We start from the raw sequence: 23117 nt of genomic DNA, 5'->3' as shown, positions 1-23117 counted from the left end.
GACAGGAGTCATTGTGAAAGGAAGGAAAAAAGGATGGCGATATAAATCAGCAAAGGTTAATGACCGGGATGTGAAGAGAGGGGCTTGTTTACAGAAATAGCGTGCAATTTAAAATTTACACGAGATTTAATGCCACAGCTTGGCAATCGCTGAAATCAACAGCCCAGAAAACAGTGACATTAAGAAAAATATTACAGTTATAATCATCCCCAAATAAGTCAATTAGTGCTAGGGCACGAGCTTGCGATTACTTGACCCATTTGGCTTGCACTTAAGTGAAAAAAAATGTCCCCCCTATTATACCGAGATCGCTGGATTGTGACCTGTTTTGCATCGTACGTTTCGTACGCCAGCCTCCCTCACAAGGGCTGGGGCCGATGGGGCTGTGTTTCCTCTGCCTGGCATCAAAATAATTCTGACCCTTGACATTTGTAATCATAAAAAAAAGGGCAATTTATAATTGTGTTGTTCAAATGAAGGCGGGGGGAAATTCAATCTGCTATTATACAAAAGCAATGACGGCTGTCTTCAGTGAAAAAACCAACGCAAGTCAATTTGTGAACTTTGGCACCAGACGACCTTTAGAAACACAACAATATACTGAATTTACAAGCAATAGCAGCCCATGCAAATGACCCGGGCCTGGCTGCCTCTGGATTAGAGCTGCAGAGAGCATTATGGAGAATGTTTCCACAAAACAAATTAAGACTGTTACTTAAATGTCACGGCACACTATTGTATTTGGCTACAGATCATTACACCTGATACTAACACTTTTAAAAACTGTAATAACTTGGGAAATATTACATTGAGTGCCCACATGTATAAAGGAAAAGAAAAAAAAAAGAGGAGAAAATAGGTTTCCGAAGTAATTTAAACATCACTACTCTACGACTGGAAGGGAAAGGTCAAAATGTAAGTAAGCTGAAAGGGACATGAATGGGAAAATAAAACACACAAACAAAAAGATGGAAAGACCACAGGAATGACTCTGCAAACACAATAAGGGTGCATGCAGCTTTGGGCGAGTCGCATCTCCATTTCTGCATCGGGAAGGAAGGAAGGCAGGGAGGCAGGGAGGCTGGAAGGACGGGCGTGGGGACAGGGGGCGGGGAGGGGCGGGGACGGCGTTACCTTCGGTGTTGGTACTGCTGCTGCTGTAAATATTTCGCAGGCTACCAACACGGTTTAGTTTCCATGCTTTGCGCTTGGCTGCATCCCGAGAGCAGAAAGGGGAGAGGGGGAAAAGAGAGAAAACAAAAAGGAAAAGAAACAAATGAAAAGGGGAGAAAAGAAATGTCAAAGTAGCGCGTGACGTCACCTGGAGGAGGGCAGTCCCCAGGAGGCGGGTGGGCGCCAGCCAGAGAGCGGAGGGCCTCAGCAAGGGCAGAGCAAGGCCAGCCAGCATCCTCCACTTTGCACGAACCCGACACACGACCAGGCAAGGAAGCCCACGCACCCCTCTCGCCCTGCTGGGTTCTGCACGTGGCTACTGAGAACACTGCAAAGCTGGCCTTTTCCTTGGAGGCTGGTGGCATCTTCTGAAGGAGCTATGATGCCGGCAGCCATAAGCCCTTTGATTTGGCAGAATACTGGGAGCATGTCAAATCAAAGGGGACTCTGGTGATTAGCAGCTCCTGTGTATGCCGCGTTGATAGGTCTCTAAATCCCAGAGCTGTATTTTCTCCCCAGACTCATTTTGATCAGGACAGCAACCCACACCAGCAAAACTCTACCACCGTCTTGCTGTGGTTGGAGGGCGGAGTCCATTCTCCTTCCTACCGGGAGGATGCTGGAGGCTCTGAATGGAGCTTCAGGGAACCCCAACAGCACATGCCTCCTTAAGTTCTCAGCTCACTGAAGAAAGCATCCGAGAAAAAGAGACAAACATCAAGTTACCCCCAGAGCAACCCTGGCATCAGGAGTGAAACGCGGGCACTCCCACTGCTCCTGCAGCGCGAAGAGACTAACTGGGCAAGATGCCCCTCCCCGCCTCCCTGGACGCTCTTCTCTGCGGACACATCCTCACCTCATGGGCCCCACCGCCCTCCCAACCATCGACTCAGGAGGGCAGACACCTGTGGCAAAGAGGGCAACTTCAGAGGAGACATATTATAAAGAGTATCGGCTGAAATAAAATCACACAACGTGAGAGCACAGGGTGGTTCTTGAGGATCAAATCTTCAGGCAAATGCGGCTGAAGGTGCAGGCGCAGATCCAAGGGCTGGACAGACAGCCACACGGGTGCATGTCAGCGTGGTCGGGGACGGCCACGGTCAGCCACGTTCCTGAGGAAGGGACCATGTCCCTCCTGACTTCCACAGCAAGGAAGTGAAACCCGTCAAACGCTGCATGAGGCTTTTGTTGTCTAGCCCCTTGTTCCATGCAGGGAGGACATGCCGGCCTGGGGAGGCAGGTGTGCACATTTTCGCAGGTGTATCTGAAGCTCACTGCGGGGGGCCAGGCTGACCCACTGGCTCAGACTGACCAAAAAGCAAGGCACGCGCTGGCCAGCGGCCAGCTCTCTCCCCCAGGGCTCAGGAAGTGTGGCCTGCCATAGCATTAGAGCCCGCAGACGCAGCCTCAAATAGTACGGTGGGGGCTCCGGGTGTGCCGAGGTCTGGGGGCCCCAGAATGACCGGGGTGAGGACCGGGTCTTCCCGAGGAGTTCTGCTGCTGAAGTGACTCTCCAGCACTTCTGTGCACACTGGGTTTCTCTGGCGTGACATCACCAGATACACGTGAGAAACAGGGGCAACGATGGGGACAAATGCAATTCCCCAACACAGTACTGTATAACCCGGTCCTGGGAATCTTATGTTAAGGGGAGTAAAAACTAGCTGTAATTTATGTGTCCCCCGATTTAGAATGAGAAAGAGCTAAGCTGTAACTGAAGAACTAGGAGTTACCTTGTAGCCTGAAAACCCAAGTAAATGAGTAGAGATGTCATCTCTAACCCGGTAAGATCGGAGACCGACGTCCCCTACAGTACATGGGTCTGAATTTAATTTTCCGTGGGAGAAGTTTCCCTTATCTCTGTATCCTCAAGGTACCTTATCTCTAAGGTATCCATCCAGGTAACACCACACCTGGCAAAGAGAGCTTCAGGTACCCATCAGTACAGACGACCAAGGTCACAGTTTTCAAGTGTTTACTTCGAAAATGCAAGTGGATATTTACCAGGCTCCTCACGCATAACGGATACCTTCATAGCATTAAGCGTGTGCTCAATTATTTCAACTGTCCGAGCTCGGGCATCTTGGCCCTGTTTCACGAGTTCCAGAAAGTCTAGCCATAGAGGCTGCACTCCTCGGTGGGAAAAACTTACCTCTTTCTAAAGCATTTACATATAAATAGGCAGAATCTGGGCTGGGCACCTCTCCGCAAGGGAGGGGAGCTCTGGTGCAGAAACCTCTTTCTGCGTGCTCTCCGCCTTGCATATTTCATGCCCCAGTCTCCCATTACCGTACGGATATATAAGCAGGAAGTGAACTTGCAGCCTGGTTTTCTATTAACCTATTGATGAAATAATCAATTTTAATGTGTAAAAATGTCAGGCCTTTTTCTTCCTCTTAAACAAATGGACTTTTTCTGGCTGATACCAAGGTCCTGAGACGTGCATTTGTCTCCTGGGGCATTGATTGCTCTAAGTCCACTTGTTGAGAGGCTTCTCAGTGAGAAAATACAATCATATTATCATCAATAAAATCTCAGGTCCTGGGCGATGCTGCTGCCTGGATTCACCTCTGAAGGAAATGAAGACACTGCACCTAATGGAGCCAGAAGCACCCTAGCCCGGTGCCTCTGGCTGGATGCCCAGCTCCCTCCCACCATCACACACCGTGGCCACTGCGCTGACCTCAGGCCTTTGGAATAGATGGTGGTTCTCGAGGACTTCACGTGGGCTAGCTCAAACAACTACATTTTCTGGGTAATCTATTTTAATTTAAGAATTTAGGTTTTTTTTTTTAAGTTTCAGGAATATAATCTCCCCCTTTTAAACAAAGGCTAACTTATTTTGGTTTGGTCCCTAATGTTATTTCTCATAAACTATTATTTTTATTATTATTTTTAATGGAGGTACTGGGAATTGAACCCAGGATCTCATGCATGCTAAGGATGCACTCTACCACTGAGCTATACCCTCTCCCCCAAACTATTATTTTAATAAGTATTTCGTCCATTATTGAACAAAAAGTGGGAGCAGAGTGTGAGCACGCCCTCAGTGTTTCCCGTCCTGCTCTCTGCTGACCGGATAAACAACAGTCTCTTCCGTAAGCAGGTGTCCACGGTGTCTTCTGTGACTCTTTAAATGGTATAATGTCTCTGTACCGTCTCTAGTGTTTGAAAACACACAGGCACATCTCAACCAACACGAAACCCCACAACGTATAATTCCTGATCTAGTGCAAGCTGTCAGCCCGAACGCAGACGGTCAGATGGACCACTCCTCACTTCAGCCTGCAAATTCAATGGAACCTTCTAAATTCCAGGCCTGGTCGGCAGAAACATCAGTGGGGCCCCGGGAAAGGAAGCCTTTAGCAGGACAGCATAGTGTTCTCCATGTAACGGCACCAAAATGTGAACCGTGAGCTCAGGTTGAACACCAGACTGCCGCATGGCTATCACAGCACAGCTGGTACGCGGGACACGGAACTGATGGTGGAGAATTAAAAATAGAGGAGGAGGTGAAGCTCATCATTATGCTGGTTGGAATATATTTTCTAAGGATTAAAAGAGTTAAAATTTTGAAAAAGGCAGGTTAGGACAGTACAGAGACCCAGGCCCCCAAATTATAAGAAAAGAGAAAGATTTACTGCCCTATAATAACAACGGCACTGTCACTTCCCCTTCAGATTGACAAAGAGCCCTCTTGTGTATGAACATTGAAGACACTGTGAGTAAACTGAACTTGTAAGGCAATCTCTGAATCACAGAGAGAGGGAAAGGCAGGTGAGCGTGGCACCGATGTTGACAAGCGGCCTGGCACGTGCACGGGGGATGTCACGTGACACGCCCCTCCCGCGCGCAGCCCTGCTGATGTCCACATTCTCTGCTGATTGATTTTCTGTGCCAGCAGGCTATCAGATCGGCAGGCACAGAGGTTTTGGTGGTGACCCGGCTCATCCAGGTCCCAACTGCTGCCCCTCCTGAGTCACACATCTAAAGAAGAAAGGCTGGTATAAACTTGAGTTCCCAGAACATTTCTTTAAGGTGTCTGAAAGTTATAATTTTTGCCTGGATGACCGAACGAGGAATGGCACAAAACACTCAGCTCCTCATAATTACTAACAGACAGTCACTGTCTTTTGAAAGGAAATGGAGAGAAAGGGAAAACATGCAAATTACGGCTTTTGCCTGAGTCAGAGCTGCTGGAATCACTTAGAGTTAACGACTCCCAATTGCTACACACCTCTTGGGTTTTGGAAGCTGCAGCTTTTTAGGAGTTCATGTGATGACCATAGGGATGTAAAATTTTATTTTAAAGGAAAATTTGTTATTTTGTTTCTCTAAACAAAAAAAAAATTTTTTTTTTTTTACTACAGCATGTGAATGCCTGAGAACTAATCACAGCAGATTTCCAACATGAGAATCCTCTGACTAGCTCTTTATAAGAGGAATAAAATATCCCTTAGTCTGATGGCATGCTCGAATGAACAGGGCTTCATCCTGAACTCTCCCTCCATCACTGTACCAGGAGACCGCAGACTTATACTAATGCCACCTCTGGTCTCCTCCTGACAGCGCTCTTTGTTGGTTAGATAAATATTCCGCAGACAGCTGATTAAAAAATGACGCAGCCAGGCGCTGCGTGTCCGAGCCTTGTCAGCCATGTTGGATGTTCAAGTGCACATGAATTACATCCCTGGTGTGAGCCGAACAGGGCTGGTGGAATGAGGCAGGCTGCAGCCCTCAGAATCAATTACGAGAACTAATAGGATCTTTTTACCTATGCGGAGGAAGGGGCTGGGTTGAGGAGGGCGTGCCCCTCACTTCTAAGGATGTCTTGTCTCAGCACGAAACAAATAACCCTCTCTATTCACGACCGAGAGCGTCAGCTTGTACCTCTTGGAGAAGCCAAATGATAACCTTGTTAGACAGCACTGCTCCCTGTCCACGTCGGACATGTATTTATTTATTTTGAGAGATGCCACAGGTATAAATGCCAGTGGTGCAAGGGGCAATGCCTTTGCTCTTCGGAGAATTTCAGGGGGACCAGGGTACCAGGATGCTGCACAAAGACAGTCCCCCAGGAACCTCTGCAGGCGGGATCGGATTCCGCTGCGGTTTTGTGTCCCTTCCAGTTTAGCGCGCCCGGTGTCCCGCGATCTTTTGTTGGTGCAATTCCATTGTGAGGTTAGAGATTGGAGATTTCTTTTGTGCCAGCCATCTGAACATTCATGGGCTCAACGAGACTGTGTAAATGGTCTGTTCTTTTATAAAAAAGGCAGTGGGCTTTTTTTTTTTTCCCCGTAAGATGCAACCCCGAAGATTCTTCCACTATGTGAACTCACTACTTTAGCTGTGAAGGGGCTTGACATCATGGTCGCTTCCTAGAGGCTGCCACACAGAGAGGTAGTCATGTTGAAACGTCCATTAAAAGGGCCTTTGAGAGGATTAAACAAAACCTGAGGAAAAAGCAAAATAGGACAATCGTGCAGGAAGAAAATAACTTCGTCCTTCCGCGGGTCCAGCAAGACCAGTGTTCTTTTCGTAGAACAGAAGATAAAATACCTAACTAAATAAAACTCTGAAATAAGTCATCGACCCTTCAGGATACAATTTTAATTCAATTTCCAATAACTCATAACCGCTTTCTGAACAGCAAATACAGTTTCCATGTTGGTGGCTTCTTTAGAAGCTCTCACGACTTGAAAACTGCCAAGGGCTTCCACGTTGTGGGCTAATGCAGACACGCACAGAAGACACCATTAACCCCGGAAAAACATCGAAAATAAAAACTAAGCAAAAACTCCAGGATACGCCATAAAACCAGAAGTTCCAATTAGGCAGAGCACGGGTTTTCCTTTCGGCCTAGAAACACACTGAGTTGCAGAGCCAGGGTTCAAGTGCTCCCAACATTAATTGGGTGGTTCTATTTCACATCAAGAGTATAACTTTTAATAGGGACCGAAATTTAAAAAAAAAGGTGAGTTGAAGTAGGATATACTATTTTAGATTGGCATATTCTGAGATGGAGATGAGAACTCCATCAGTAAATAGTGGAAACTTCTTTCCATGTCTTCAGAGAGTGACTACTCATTCTGAGAAGGGAGGGTTTTGGAGGGTGGCTAGTGAGGATGCTGACGACAGGCTCCTTGGCCTCCTGGCCCCATTCTCCTCCAGGATACGATAAGGGTGTCGGGACAGAGCCCACTCGTGACTTGGACTGTCGGGTCCCCAGCATCACAGGGAACACAGCTTTTTTTCGGTCTAGTTACTCAGTGAACACAGCTCTACGTGCCTTCATTGTTTGCAGTATAGGACTGGACACTTGGCGTTCAAAATAGAAACCAAAAGCAAACTGAATTCTCACTTAAGGAAAAAGGCGGAGGTCCGAATCAGTTTTTCCAAGCTGGGTGACGTGTGTGAAGTGCAGCTTTTGCGAGACGTGCTCAGCTGCGCCCACCCAGGCAGGCGGCAGCGTCTGGGAGCAGCGCGAGGTCCCCTGCCCCCGCTGCACCCCAGCCCCTCTCCAAGGGCCGGCTGGCCGCTGGCCGGGCTGGGGGAAGGCCGGCGCACGGCGACCACCTTAGGATTTTGGAGACAGAAATGAGTGATAATGGGAAACATTCCTCTTTTTCTTTTTTCCTCTTTTCCTTCTTTTCCTTTTTCTTCTTCTCAATCTCCTCCAACAGAACACATGGCAGGCTTTTTTTTTTTTGGGGGGGGGTTTTTTTTGAACACAGAGTCTTTCTCAGCAATTCCAGGAAAAAAAATAGGTTTTTAATAAAACTTCAAATTGCACTATCACATTTCAAAGACAGTGACCAGTTAAAGCAACTAATCAAAGGCATAATGATTTAATGAGCACGGCTCGCGCCCCCTCGGAGGGCTGTAATTGTGGGGCTGTGATCACTGGACCACCGGCCTCAACAATGCGGAGGCTGCATTTGATCTGCCATCTCTTAGCTGACTTCCAGCAACTGCCCGAGTGAAATGATACACTCCGGGTTATTCAGTCCATCACGCTCCCCCTGTGGCCATCTGAATCTGAGAGGACTGGTGAGAATACCTTCTAGAAAACATTGTTAACATTATGCATTTAAGAAGGACTTCACCGGAAATTCTCAGCAGCATTCTGATTTGTGGCTTGAGACAGCCTGGAAGCCGCAAGGTCCACAGTACTTACTTAGTCAATCAAATAGAAAGATCAGAGTGAGAAAACAAAAAGAACCCTAAACTTTTGATTCCTCTTTATTAGAGAAGATTACTATTAAGAAATACATTCCTTTAAACATTAGCAGATTTCTTCCCCATAGAACTGCTTTGACTATAACTTCACAACTTCTTAGCATGCTCCTTGGTTACTGTGAACAACTAAATAAGGTCGTTATTATCCTGGGAGAGCCTGGGAAATTACTGCTGTGCTGGCAAAACAGAATAACAAATGTCTCATTTCTTTCATTTAAGAATAACTTAACTACACTAACTTTCTTCAGCATCAAGCAAGAACACATTAGAGGATTCCTTTAACATTATTGCAGAAGCAAAATAAATTTCATATTAGTTTAATATTAAGAACAAACCACAACCAGTCTAACCATCCCTTCCATTTCCTTTTCAAGTTCTTCTCCACCTACGTATATAACGATCACACTTGTAAGCACAGCTCTGATACAGACCTGGGCGGCTTCCGTATGAACGGTGTTACAGTTACCAGAGTTTTCCAAACGGTCCCTTTTCATAGCTGCACTGTGGATTAACATATAGGCGTAGCCACTCCTTACTGTTAAACATTTAGTTATGCCCAGTTCTATGCTATTAAACATACTATAAGCTGTTCAACTTAATGTAGATACAGACAATTACATATAGAGATACTTACAGCTATGTGTATATACACGCTAGAATGCACACATATATTTCTTTCCTTTGCTCTGTCTGCTGAGAGGACGAAGAAGAAATGACACCCCAGCAGCCCCAAGCATACCTAGACCTCAGAGCTTGGTTTCTAACACCATCCTCCAATAAAAGGGACCAGGGCTCCTTTGGAGAAATGGCTACTCCTAGGAGTGAGACAGGAAAGCACCCTGCAGTTCTGGCAAGTAAAGAAGCACTTAGACAAACAAGGAAATAAAACCCACCTTGATGTGGGGGTGGGGGTGGGTCAAGACAAAAGGGCGCCGGAGCCAAATGAAAGCGCCCTCCATGGCTGAAGCTGGAACGGTTTGAGCGAGAAGAAAGACAAAGTGGTCTTGGATTATAACCTCAAGTATAAAAAAAAATATCCAAGAGTCCATACTGACATAAACAAATGACTGAGTGCATTAATAAATGGGGAGAAGAGGCAAGTCTTCCATGCAGAAAGAATTTCAAATAATTTACGTAGGCATCCACCTAGAGGAGGGGATGTATCTCTCCACTCCTCAAGTGAGGGCTGTGCAGGGAGATGTCCCCAGAGAGGACTGGGTAGGAGGGGGGATGGGGAAGGGAGTGTCCCACAGAGGAAAACCTGGCAAACACAGCCCCGAGCCAGGTGACCAGGGTCAACACTGACAGTCACCAGTCATGCTGTCAGTGTGTGCCTTTGATGTTCTGTGATGAAACTGGCACTTCGCCTCTGCGGCCTTCCTCCCCCACACCCACAACCCCAGGCTAACCCTGAGAAAAACATCAGACAGATTCCAACAGAGAGGTGTCTGACAATATGACTGACCAGCACTCCTCAAAATTGTCACAGTCATCAAAGACAGGGAAAGTCTGAGAAAATGTCCCAGCCAAGAACGGCCTAAAGAGACATGAGGACTACATGTCCTGGCGCATCCAGGATGGGGTCCCAGAACAGAGAGAGGGCATTAGGGAAAAATGAAAGAAATCTTAGTTTTAAAATGTAAATCTCTATTTAGAATAAAGTACAGACTTAAGTTAATAACAATGTGTCAATATTGGTTCATTAATTATAAGAAATTGACCATACTAATAAAAGACGTAAATAATAGGGAAAGTTGTATGTGTGCATGTGTGTGTGAGGAGGGGGTCTTATGGAAGTTATTGGTACTACTGCCTCAATTTTTCTTTAAGTCTCACACTTTTCTAGAAAATAAAGTCTATTAAAAATACCATAATAAGCATCTTTGGGCAGGAATATGGTTTTTTTCTCCCAATTATTTTGTTTACTTAAAACAAAATGCCAGGGGTAACATTACCAAGCGAAGGGAATATTTTGTAGCTTGGAACACAGAGACGAGCCACCTCCTCACAACGTATCGTTTATTCTACTCACTGAATCAACTCCGACAACCTAAAGGCAATTCGAAATCTTAGCGCAGCATCAAGAGTACGTGTCACGTGTGCCACCGAAACTCCTGACAACTTGAACACCTGCCCCAACTGGCCGCTGAGTTGAAAGATGTGCTATTTAATTTACGATTGTGAAGCTGGGCTCCAGGATATGTTTGCTAACTAATAATCTTTAGAAGCGGTAATTTACCATTGCTCGTTCTTTGGGTCACTGTGCTGTCTTCCTCGCATTTCATTTGAAATTGCTGACCTTGACATCATTTTTTTTCCTTTAGTGGGTTACAGTGTATAGTTAACCAAAACGCGCCATATCTGAACACTTTCCCAGCTAACTTCCAGGATTAGCTTCTAATGATGAGAAGATGAGCTTCGATCCACTGAGAAAGAAAATGCTCGTGCTCATGTTGAATTAAGATCTCGGCTTCTAATCAGCACATACAGTCGTCTTCTTAAGAAAAGTGACAGAGTGTAACAAAATTAAAGAGGACTTAATTTGCTCTTAAAATGCTAAGCTGGCTTCGTGAAATTCCCTGAGACGCACCTAAGTGGCAACTTACCTATTCTGGGAAGGTCTGCACTCAGCAGTGGCCTCAAGACCTTCAAGTGCTACCGTCAGGAGACAAAACTAGCGCCTTTTCTTCAACAGGGGTGAACGGTGACACAGTTACACATGAAAAACGAGTCTGTAATCACCAGTGCACCCAGAAAACACTCTCCAAAAGATAGGAGGTCCTAGCCTCACCAGTGCCCATTTCATACATAAAACCCCACATAAACTGCAAGAAAAACACATGCTAAACTTACTCCACAGAAGTACTGAGTTCAAGGCCGGGTTTTAGGGTCGATGGATAAGAACACAGGAATCTGTACTGTATGTGCGTTATTTGAGTTGAAAAAACTATTTCTTTTCTAAGTCTCTCAGGGAGAAAGTGGTGTTTTACAGAGTGTGCGGGACATGCCAACTTCCCAGAAAAAAGCGTCGGGACAGCAATGAGCCAGTCCCTTCGGGGAGGAGACCTGGCTGCAGGGCGTGTGTCTGGCTGCAGCGGGTTCACGACTGAATTTGATCAGTGTGGTGCCCACACAGCGCAGTCCTCCCAGGAGTGCCAGGTCAGGTGCCACAGAGAACAGTGAGGAAGTTGGGGGGCGGGGGAGAAAGCTGGTGCCTGGGACTCACGCCGCCCCGCCTGGCAGCAGCGCTGGGTGGCTGTGGGGTGACTCGGGGCTCCGGGCTGAGGTCCCTGTGTCAACATCTCCCTCTCAGGGCGGCCGCGAAGAGCAACGGAGACAACACACCAAGAGGGGCAGAAAGTCTGTGCCTCAGCGCACACAGGGGTCCTCCCCTTACCCTGTGAGGCCGGGACCATTCAAATACGCGGACCAATTGGAAAGAAAGTCTCCACCAGCAAGAAGGACCCGCGCAAGGGAAATACTGGGTGATCTTGTAATTCGAATGTTTTTCTAATGAACTTCTGCGTTAGTCCTGGAGACCCTCCACTCTCCTTTTCTTCCCCACCCCCTTTTTTTTCTGACAGCAAAGTAAAAGAAGAGCTGGAAACAGAGCAGCTGTCCCGAGGCTGTGCTTCAATTCAAATCCAGCCTTTCTGGCCCCTCCTACTCATACACACACTGACTTCATTCTTAGGAAGCGGAATCATTAGAAAAAATAAGCAATTTAAGGACATACTGAACTGAAGGCAAGAGATAGTATAAATGGAGTGCAATCTGTTATGAGATAGCTTTCTGTAATTTTTGGTGAAGTTCAGTAATTTCATGACATCCAGCCAGTCAGGTCAGCGTGGCTCTCATGACAATCACCCATCTCTGTGTCCCTTCTTTCTGATGCTTAAATGCCGCATCCAAGAGGGACAGGAGGATGCTATGAGCTCCCTCCCCAAAGGCCAAGAGCCTCCAAGGATGAGAAACAGGTGAAATGCCTGTTTCCAAAAAAACTCTGTCACAGCAGCTGGTGACCTCCTCACGGGGGGGGGGGGGGGCGCTATCTGTGAGCACAGTCTTTTCACGTCTCTTTGACCACACAATTAGAATTTGAAGCAGTCTTAAGGTTTATAGTAGCTCTCACGCACGCAGGAGGCTTGAGGAGAGACATCCCAACAGAAGGCACTACCAGAATTAAAAGGGTAGCCCAGAACCCGCCATCTGAGTGGCCTTGGAACTCTTCAGGTAGCAAGAAGGCAGGTTTTTAATACTTATTCTGGAGATTGCACTGGAAAAGCTGGAGCAGCTTAGAAGGTCTCAGAATTACATCATCTTGAACAATAAACCAACCATTTTCACAGAGGTCGACATAACAATAAACCACAAACCATACGCAGTACCCTGTGTGCAGTATCTTGACTACAGGAGCTGGAGGCACAGCATAAAGCCGCAGTCCTCACACAAGTGTACAACCGAGAGGAAGAAATACGGATGAATTATCTTAAGAGAGAATGGAGAGATGTCTGAAAGCTGTAGAAATACAATTCAGAGTGATTTCTGGAATTATCATATTTTATAAGTCCATCATTAAAGGCATTATGCGTGTGCATATGTACACACACACACACATTCTCCACGACTGGCCACGCAGGGATCTAGCAGAATCATCAAACAGGGTCTCAATGATGTATAAACTCAGTGACGTGTCTCTTCTCCTACTTTTAACTAGTGGTAGAGCTATATTTTCTGATAAACTCAACTTGGATGAAAATGCTAAAGAAAACGGTGCAAAGATCAACCTCTCTAAGTGGTTCCCAATTTTTAAAAAATATGCACGCCCCTTTCGATGACCATGATTCAGTGGCATCCTAAAATGCCTCTGCTTCCCGTTCAGCACAATGTCAGCACACAGTCACTTCTGTCTGTGCAGAGGACACCTGGACTCCTGACCCTTGGCATCTCCAGAAGTCTGTTACCCATAGGCTGGGAGCCACAGCTCCACCTTCTTTCCTCCCTCCAGATAAACTGGGTTTTATGATGGATAGAAAGTCCCAAATGGGCAGCCTGAGAGCCGGCAGGGTTTGGCTCTCCCTCCAGCTCCAGCTGCCATCACTGACTTGGTGGCTCGTAGGAACACCACCATCTCTCTAATCAAGATGGCTGGCACTCAAATTAAGGGGTAAAATTTTTTTTAAATAAAGTTTATTTTATTTAAAATAAACAAATAAAAAAAAAGGATAGAAAGGAGGTAAAAGAAAAATGCCCACCCGGTGACTACACCCAGAATGATGTTAGAAACTGAGTGAAGCATAACTTTAAAACATGAGCAGTCGGACGCCAGACACCTGGCCCTCTCCAGGCATCGAGCTGCCGTGACGGGGGGGGGGGGGGGGGGTCCGGCGTCATTCCTGCAGGAGAGGTGGGCAGCGAAGGTGTCCTCACCTCCGGGGCAGAGGCCGGGCGCCGCGCAGCCAGCAGGAGCTCCGAGGGGTTAAGTGCGGATGAGTAAGTGACGATGGCTGCTACTAATCGTTTATTGAATAATGAAGGCGACACAACTGATAAGAGGTTTCAATCTTGAGAAAGATGATTCACTGCTTTTCAGTTTACTGGCACTGCCATTTGCGTGACAAACGGCTGGGAAGCCCCCAGTTAATCTCCGCACACCCCCAGCCCGCAGAGGCAGCCCCAGCCCGAGCGTCCAGGTAATCAGGAATGGCTAATGCCACGGCGGCGTGCGGCCGGGAGGGCTCAACGCTGGTGTTTTATCAAGGCTGATCTCCGAATTAATTTGCACAATGGATTTTTTTTTTTCCGGTGATGGGCAAGGGAGAGGAGAGACGGGAAAGAAAGGCACAATCGGAGAGAGCACGGCGCTACCGCGGAGAAATGGAATTGTCAGGACGATCAAAGCACAAACGACTTCCGATTGGCTCCGGATGCCTTATAGATTTTCTCGACAGCCAAGTCTGATCTGCGGCATCAGAGTGTCCTATCAAGGCTGTTTGTCACCCGGAGTGCGGGGCTGTGTGCGCAAAATCTGCCTCCCTGAAGATGTTTATTCTTCAGGTAGACTTTCTTCTTTTTCACTATGGGGGGGTGGTGAGTAGGTTGGCTTTAAGTACATTAAAGAGTTTATTTATAAACAACACCCAAAATAACGCATTTATTTCTATGGTGTCATATGTTATGTCTTATTCTAATTTTGGTAACAATCACATCAATTCAATGTGCTCTTCCCTGGGAGAAATTCTCATAACATGGAAACTGGAACTTCAGACTGCTCTGAGCCCTGGTCCCCGTGTCATCAGACTGGGGAAAAAAATTAGGATTAAATAAAATAATGCACAGTGTGTAATAAGTATACACTTTGGCAGAGAGAAAATAATAAATATTATCTATGATGACCATGACAATAAAGATCTACTTCTCAACTTTCAAAACAGAAGGGAACACAAGCCTCTACTTAAATTATCATCGAATCCATTGGTAAATTCAAAATGAACGTAAGTATAAGCAATACAGGACTTCAGTTATACGTACAGAAATGAATCTGAGGTGCACTCTATAAATCACATCACCTCCATCCACTTATTCTACAGCATGAAAAAGTCAGGGAACACTTCTGAACGTAACTAGGAATTTCAGGGACGCATTAACACACAGACAGGAAAAAAATGCTAAACGCAGTGGATTCAAACAAAGATAGGCACTTTCATTATGATGTTTGCAGAGATGAGAAAATGAAACTACACGGTTATTCAGAAGGACACATGTGGAAAGTGTGTCACTCAGCTGCAGGTGGTACGGAAAGGGTGCCTAACTCCAGCACGAGTGCTGGGGCGATTAGAGGCTGGGAGCCATGTCTAGCTGGGGACCCGGGGAAGTGTCTGCACTAGGGCGGTCCCGAGAGCCCTGCCCTGAGGACCATCAGACTTTCCTTCCAAGGCTAAATAAGTCAAAGGAGATTTTCTTCCTTTTCTTTCTTTAAATGGAGGGCTTCTCGGAGCCTTCAATTTGCTAACTCCAGGAGGGAGCTAAACACTCTGAGAAGTTTTCTTCTTCCAGAGGATCTTGTTGGATTCATGTTCGATAACACAAACTTCTTCAAAACACTGGTGTATCTCACATAAAATAATCCTGGCACAAAAGAAACACTTTGGAAACCAATGAGGACCTCCACGTGGGCCCTGGGAGAGGCTGTCCTTCCACCAGGCACCACCACGCGCACGCACGGTGCCGGGCTTCCTGGGACACAGACAAGTAGGAGGTGGGCCTCCTGGCTTCTCCGGCTTTCAGTCGAGTTGGAGGGGCGAGACTAACCCACGTGATGTGTTTCCAGCGAACGTGTCGTGCGCATACTGCAAGGCTGCCTGGCGGCAGAGAGTAATCGTCAACCCAGCTGCGTAGGCCAACACGAGCAGAGGAGGAGACCACTGTGCCTCCCGGCCCTTCCCCCAAAAGCGTCAGAGCTGCAGGCGTTCTGCACGCCCTGGTGTCAGTGCCGAGAGACAAGGACTCCACGTAGGCATGCGAGCCTCTGAGACACAGAGTCTTCCTTCAGGCTTCATCTGCAGGCTCTACCCACGAAAATCCATGCCTTAAAATTAAGCAGTTTTTCTTCACCTTTGACGCTAACTTTTGCCACTACTTTACCAGGGAATCTTCCGACGTGGACAGTGGTCATGACAGCGCAGACGTTTCTAAGTTTGCCTCTGTGGCTGGAGGGGCTCCCCAGTCCTGGAGGAGGAGGAGGATGGTGTGTGGTTTGCACTGGAGATCCACCCCCAGAGGCTGGAAGAGCCCAAGGGTGGGACCCACATCCGTGTGGAATCGGCTCTTGTCAGCCCCGAAGTGCAAGGGGAGTGTCCACTCTCCCCGGCGCCTGCCTGCACTCACTCGCCCAGCGGTGGGCGGGAGGTTCGCGGGTGGGGCGCCCTGGGTGAGTGGCAGAATCCGCGTCAGCATTTTGTCCCTGCTCTTTAATGGGTCATCGCTGACTGTTCAGGTCTACCCACCTTTTGAAAAGCACAATGTAACAAGTGACCCTGTAAGTCAGGACGTAGCATCCCTCGCTTTGTTAGGTGAGCCAGTGTGATCTCCAAGTATCCTGCAAGTGATCTGGCTCCTAAGAGCAAGATTTTAATGTATTACCCACCGAATCCCAAGGAAGGAGCTCGGGCAGGCTCTGTCCTACGCGCTGGAAACGCACGCGCTCGCTGAACCCTGACAACAGCCCTTCGGAGGGAGAGGGCATCCTTGTCCCAGCCTACAGCGGAGAGCCCGAGGCAGCAGAGCACAGGAGCGTGCCCGGGCCACCTCGCCAGTAAGAGGTGGGGCTGGAATTCAGCCCAAGAGGCTCGGCTCCTCGGCCCGAGTTCCCAGCCAGCCCCCACCTGCCTGGGGTCGTTACGTTCTCATCGCAGCCCTTGCCGGTGTGCGGCCTCCTGCCTGCCTGGATGGACTGTGCTCCGTGGGAAGCGAAGGCGTCAGGCGAGCAGTCTCGCTGGCAACTGAGGGAGAAGGGAGGCGGGTGGGCACTTGCGACGCTGGCTCTTTCCCGTTCACGGACAGCGAGACTCAGAGCCTTTTTAAAAGTATGAATCTGGGGAGAGTCTCTATACTTTTTATCCCCCCAGCTCACAATTCAAGAAGATATTACAGGAGACAATCAGAGGTAAGAGGGACATTTTCCAAAGTCGGAGTGATGAGTAGAAATAAAACCTTGACAAGAAATATTTCAGCAAAAGAGAAATTTCTTCTTCATTAGAATAAGGAATTGCAGTGAAATGCCTTAATTACCCAGGAAGCCAGGTAACCGTATGTGACTGCCTTTGCTTTAGAGCGCCAGGGGGAACACCCAGCATTCAGTGCTCTGGGTTTTCCCCCAGCTGTTGGACTATTCCCAGTGCCACGTGCCAACCTCAGTAAGTAACCCTGTGCAGAACAAAACTGTTTAAGGGCTTTTAAGTATTTCATCTACTTTATTTTAAACTGTTAAAGTCATGCATGTAAAAATGGGTCCATTTTTTCTTGAGCATCCCTCTTTATGTGGTGGTTTTCTGGACCACTTTAAAAAAAGGCACATCTTCTGATTCATGGTGCTACTCGGACAGAATACATCCTGTAAACGCGGGAATCTAATTGTATGTGGGGAACAAGCTGGAAGATACTGAAATATTTTTATCCTGGATCCTCTCCTAACAATTCTTAAAAACTAAAGTAAGTATTAAAAATTATTTTAAATTTAAATTAAAATACTTCCCCAGGTGTTTTAACCAGCAAATAATTACAACATGGACATCAAGGTAAAAGCCACTTGTTTGAAACGAGGCAGCAGAACAGAAACACGCATGGAGACGATGAGACTGACCAGGGACAAGTGCGAGTTTAACGAGGCCGCCGCAACTGCAGAGAGAGCACGAGTCCTCTGCCGGGAGCACGCGGACCCCAGGGGGCCACCCGCCGCCCCCCAGCGGCCCCCCCCGGGGTCCTCTGCTCCCAGCCTCCTCAGTGAGCCTCCTTGGGTCCTGCCCCCTAGTGAGTTCCCCGTGGTCCCAAGTCTGCTTCCTCATTTCCTCCCAGGGCACTGATCACAACCTGACCTGTCGTGTACTTATCTACTGTCTGTGCCACGTGTCCATTAGGGCAACAGCAACGCTGGGGTTCACATGCTCTTCTAGAACTTTGCCACAGACGGAGAAGCCAATTATGGCCCAAGGGAGGCTGGCAGAGAAGAGAAAGAATGGTTTCTGGTCTTTGAGATTCCGTTTACCCAATGGGCTGCTCATTACTGGGAAGTTACAGAAGAAAACGCAGTTGTTCCCGAGGTGATGGAAAAGCTGACCTCTGTGGGCAAAAGGGACCAGGGAGAGGCGTCCATGTGCCTTGCCTGTGGGACTGCGGCTCAGGGCGAGGGGCCAGGCTCGCTGGAGAATGCCGACCTTCGAGTTCGGAGATGGGTTCCCGATTGGGCGGAGCACGTGATGCTGGGAGGTTCCGGAGTCTCTAGATGGCCTGCGGCTGATCCGTGGGGGCAGGGAGGGGGATCGACTGTCACCCACCCACCAATGAAAGGGAGTCTTAACAAAGACATGTTTAGGATGTTTAAAAAAGAAAAATAGAGGCAGTTTAAAAACACATGAAAGTTGTATGTTTCTGTAATTAAGACGGAGCCAAAAAGTAGATTCACTCAATTATAGGGAATTCTTCCATTTTGTACTTTAGATGAGGGAAGAAGGGAAGGCACACAGTGAAGTAAAAAAAGAGGGCATTTGGCAGTTCTTTCAAAAGCGACACATCCTCCTGGGTATGAACTGGAAAAACCCTGAAGACAAGAACTCAAAGAGATTCGCACGCCAGCGTTTACTGCAGCACCGCACAAGAGCCGAAAGGTGGGACCAGTTCAGGTGTCCGCTGATAGACGGATGGCTAAACACAATGTGGGCGTCCCCACAATGGAGTATTACTCAGCCATGAAAAGGAATGGTGGGCAGACACAGGCTACAGCATGGATGAACCTTCAAAACACGATGCTAAGGCACCAATGGTGCAGGACTCCATGTGTATGGAGTGTCTAGAACAGGCATGTCTGTAGAGACAGAGAGGAGACTAGAGGTCACCAGGGCTTGGGGGAGGAGGAAATGAGGGGTTACTGCTCAGTGGCTGTTGGGCTTCTGTTTGGAGAAACAAAGTTTTGGGAATAGCTAGGGGCAATGGTTGCCCAAAACTGGGGATGTAATCATGTCGATGACTTGTATACTTGAAAACGGCGAATTTTATGTCATTTTTACCCCCACAATTAAAAGAAAGTTTAAAAATTAAAAAAAAAAATAAGAAAGTAAGGGAGAAAAAGAAGATGGCAGTGTGTATGGGAAAAAAGGAAGAGAGAAAGTAAGACAAGGGAGAGAAAGGCAAGAAAAATCTTGCATGGAGGAAGGAGGAGAAAGAAAGAGAAAGAACAAAATGACGGCACTGGAGGAAGAGCCAGAAGCAAAGGATGGAGGAAAGGGAGAGGTCCAGGGAGCAGCGCAGCCTGACCGCCCCTCCTGGTCCCTCCACGACATCGGAGCTCCTGCTTCAGATTCCACGTGCCTGCCCCCTGGGGTCACGCTGTGCCCCGGCATCCCAGGCCACCTGAGTCCCCAGAGCAGCCTTCCCTCCCAGCTTCCTTCCGTGGTGGTCCCTACACACAGACCCCAGTACTACGGAGCGTGACGTCACGTGTCATGCGGTGTACTTGTCCACCTTGACCACGTGGAGGAGTAATGTGGAATACTTTGGGGGTTGGAAAAAAAAGTTCCACCAAGAACTAGACTTCGCCTATTAATTAATGACTTTCTAATCCTCCCTAAGAATTCTACAAGCAAAGAAACCTGGGGAAAAAAAAAAAGCTCCCTCAGGTGAACTAAACTGATTTGTTGTGATCAGAAACAGAAGGGAACAAGTGATGGATGATAACAACATATTAACCCCCAAAATGTCCAAAAAGAAAAAAAACCAAAAACGATGATCTACCGTCAGCATCCTGGACCCATTCCTGGTCTGAAGGAGAAGGTGGCCCGGGGTGGCTCTGTTCTGCCCCTCCATGAGGGCACGTGTCAAGGGCGCTTCTATGCTGTTCAAAGAGAAACGGGGCCAGACCACGTCTCTGATCCCTCCCATCTGGTAGAACAGGAGGAAGGATGCAAACACTGGTCTCTAGTGTTCACGGAGAACCAATGACAACACCAGGTTTCATGCCCTGTCTACAAGCTGTTCAAGAAGAGGTCCCGGACCACCCACCACAATGGCGGCTCCTGACAATACGGGCGCAGAACCAGGTCACAGCTGGCAGGTGGGCCCCTCCCTCCTCCCGGCCTGCTGCAGGAGGCTGACCTTCCCACGCTGGGAAGAAACACTAACATTTGGGGTGGGGGAGAAATTCAAGAAAATCGCTGACTTAAACAGTTTACATTAATTAATGAATCAGCCTTTTCAGGGTAATTACATGTTAATTAAGGTAGGCATTTTGCATTCAGCGATGAAACTGTATTTTCAGGTTATCGGCTCTTTCTCTTTAAATGTGAGCACCAGACTCACTTATTCAGGTAAAATCACCAGGCTGTAAACAGAGCGTCACCATGTTTACCAGCTTTCTGAAGTGACTGCCCTAAACTCGAACGGTTGGCCATCTATGAACTTGGTATTTCCCAATTCTTGTACACATACATTCTGTCAGCCTTTTGAAATACAGGCCAGGGGTAAAATTCTAATAGCTTGAATATTAACATTAAAATTAAGAAATATCCTTCTGACAGCCTACTGTATGATTCTTTGTTTTACAGGAATTTAATCTTTAGGAAAAGTCCTGGAAGAGCCAAGATCTGGAGTGAGGGAAGACTCCTGAAAAGACACACGCGACCTTCCAAAGGGAGGGGCGGCCACTGTGGAGACATAAGAGGCAGAGGCTTCTGGGAGGGTCACCAGAGGACACATGGGGAGGGTTTAATGCGGTGCTGACCTGTAGCAGGGGGTCAATAATTGGGTGCAATTATTATTGCTAACAGATGGTCAACTTTGTTAGTTGCGTGATTTTCTGTTGCGTGATTTTCTCTTTTTAAGACGCATCACTCAATCTACATTTTGATAGAAGATGCTTTATTTTCATGAAACTGAGAAAAAGAAAAAAACCCTCTATGTGTGTATGTGTGTGTGTGCGTGTGCAGTACGTGAAGTTAAAGATTCTGGCAGGTTCTCCCTGGGCGGCTTAGTAACCGGGCCTACACTGTGTCTCACGTCTGCAGAGAGCGAGCTGAAGAGGGAAATCGTTCCCACCTGCGGGAAGCAAGCACGAGCCAAATGAAAACCAAGTCAAAGAAAAAAGCTACCGACTTATTCAATGAAGAAGTCGACTCAGGTTGCTGAGGTGCAGTTGTGCAATGTGAGGGCTCCGGCCCTGGTGTCACCCCCGTGACGGAGGACACCGGGCACCTTGGTGGGTTCAAGATAGGTTTCTGGAAGCACCCCGCACTGATCACTTGCTCTGGCGTATCCAGTTCCTCCCCTTGCACGCAAAACGGTGGGAAGAACGGTGACATTCGCCTAGCTGACGACTCTGAGACAAGACTCTGAATTAAGAGCACAGAACACGAGGAAGAAAACCCTCGGTTTATAACATTTTCTCTTACACACATCAATGTTGGCTGAACTGTGTCAGCTTCGTAATGAGCAGTGTTAACAGGATCATTCTGGTAGGAACGTGTCCCATCCTTTCCAACACCTCTAGGCCTCGAGATCACCGAGGAGAGGCACACGACTGGGTCCACCGTGAAGTGACAATCCTGCTGGACGCAGGCAGCAAAGTGCACCAAACCCCGCCAGGAGGTAACGCATCACCCTTTCCTACAGACGAAAACACCTCCAGCTAATTAATGCTTTTTGCCGAGATGGAAACTGACCAACACTGACCTGTCTCCCCGAAGCGTGGAGCCTCACCTGGACACCGGAGCACAGCGGCCCTGCAACTGAACCCGTCCTCCAGGCTCAACACGTGTGCTCGGCGGCAAAGGCGACGACATAGCTCAAACGTTATCCAACGTTCTCTCATTAAAGAGAAATTAGACGGAAACAAGGGAAGCCTAAAAATTGACTAGGAGTTCAGATGCTCTCAATGGCTAATGTGTCCATTTTTCACCTGCAGCCCTCTCCAAATGCAGTTTTGCTATTAAGCAAAACCCAAAGAAAGGTAATCAATTCCAACTAAAAAGCACTTATCCTGGGAGGACAGTGTGCACGGCACTTCAAACCCCTGGCCGCCTGCCAGAAGCCAGACAACAGCCATCAATGTTTCCGACTCGGCGCGGAGCACGGGGGCCATGCGTAATTGACTAGAAGATGGGCTAGAACTGTGTCCAATCAGCGTGTGATCAGAAACGCGTGGAATATTCAGCACCACTTGATTACACGGAGGCTCGTCCTTTCACTCTCCTCATGAAATCTCTTCAAGGTCCAGAGTACTGTAATAAGATCATTACTGTCAAGCAGTACGAATCGCAGGCAATGAGTCTTGGGAAAGGAAGTCATACTTCACAAGCTCCCCTGGTCTCTCTCTCTCTCTCTCTCTTTTTTTTTTTTGTATTTTACTGCATGCAGAGGCAGCAAGGCGACGAGGTGGCAGATAATGATCACATCGCTGTGTGGTAACTAGAAAGGCACTTTTAAGAAAAAGCAGAGAGACATCAGCTTAAGAGAAACTAAAACATTTTCCCGTTGCCTTTTTTCCTCCTTAAAAAAAATTAAATGGAATTAAACTGTGTGCAGTAGTCGCTTTCATGAACTCTGATATAATGTCATTGAATTTAACCCATTTGAGAGATTTTCATATGGCAGCAAAGCCCATTACCCCACAGACAAATGGCCAATTTTCTCCATGTCCTGGGTACAAAGGAAGCCTTGTTAGGTTGTGTGTGTGTGTCAGCGGCGATGCCTGAAGTTTCCACCATACCTGCTTCTTTCATTGGCGATAACACCCTGGGCTTAATACCTGGTGCCCGTTCTACGTCTGAGCTGAGAAAGGGGTGGGGTTGAAAGGCGCGTTAGCAAAGGTTCCGAAATAAACACACAGAGCTGATCTCAAGCCACACCTGCTCCGGAGCATTAATGGCACATCTCAATAAAATGAGAGCGCGCGGCCGTCAGACCCACTGGCAAGCTGAGGCAGACATCTGATGAAT

The 23117-nt window shown here is 47.6% G+C and overlaps 1 protein-coding gene across 12 annotated transcripts in view; it reads right to left on the bottom strand.

The window, feature by feature from the left end:
- The window catches only part of AGAP1 (ArfGAP with GTPase domain, ankyrin repeat and PH domain 1), a 520168-nt gene that overhangs the window by 89080 nt on the left and 407971 nt on the right, over positions 1–23117 (bottom strand). For 6 of the 12 annotated variants that reach the window (XM_032480554.1, XM_032480555.1, XM_032480551.1 and 3 more), the window contains one exon: positions 1135–1212. The exons of the other annotated variants lie outside the window; for them this stretch is intronic. In XM_032480554.1, coding sequence (XP_032336445.1) covers positions 1135–1212 — 78 coding nt within the window. The remainder of the gene's footprint in view (positions 1–1134; positions 1213–23117) is intronic. 12 annotated transcript variants of the gene reach the window in all.

Source organism: Camelus ferus, chromosome 5 (assembly GCF_009834535.1).
Source record: "Camelus ferus isolate YT-003-E chromosome 5, BCGSAC_Cfer_1.0, whole genome shotgun sequence".
NCBI classification, from domain to species: Eukaryota; Metazoa; Chordata; class Mammalia; order Artiodactyla; family Camelidae; genus Camelus; species Camelus ferus.
This window is presented reverse-complemented; position numbering and strand designations above follow the sequence as displayed.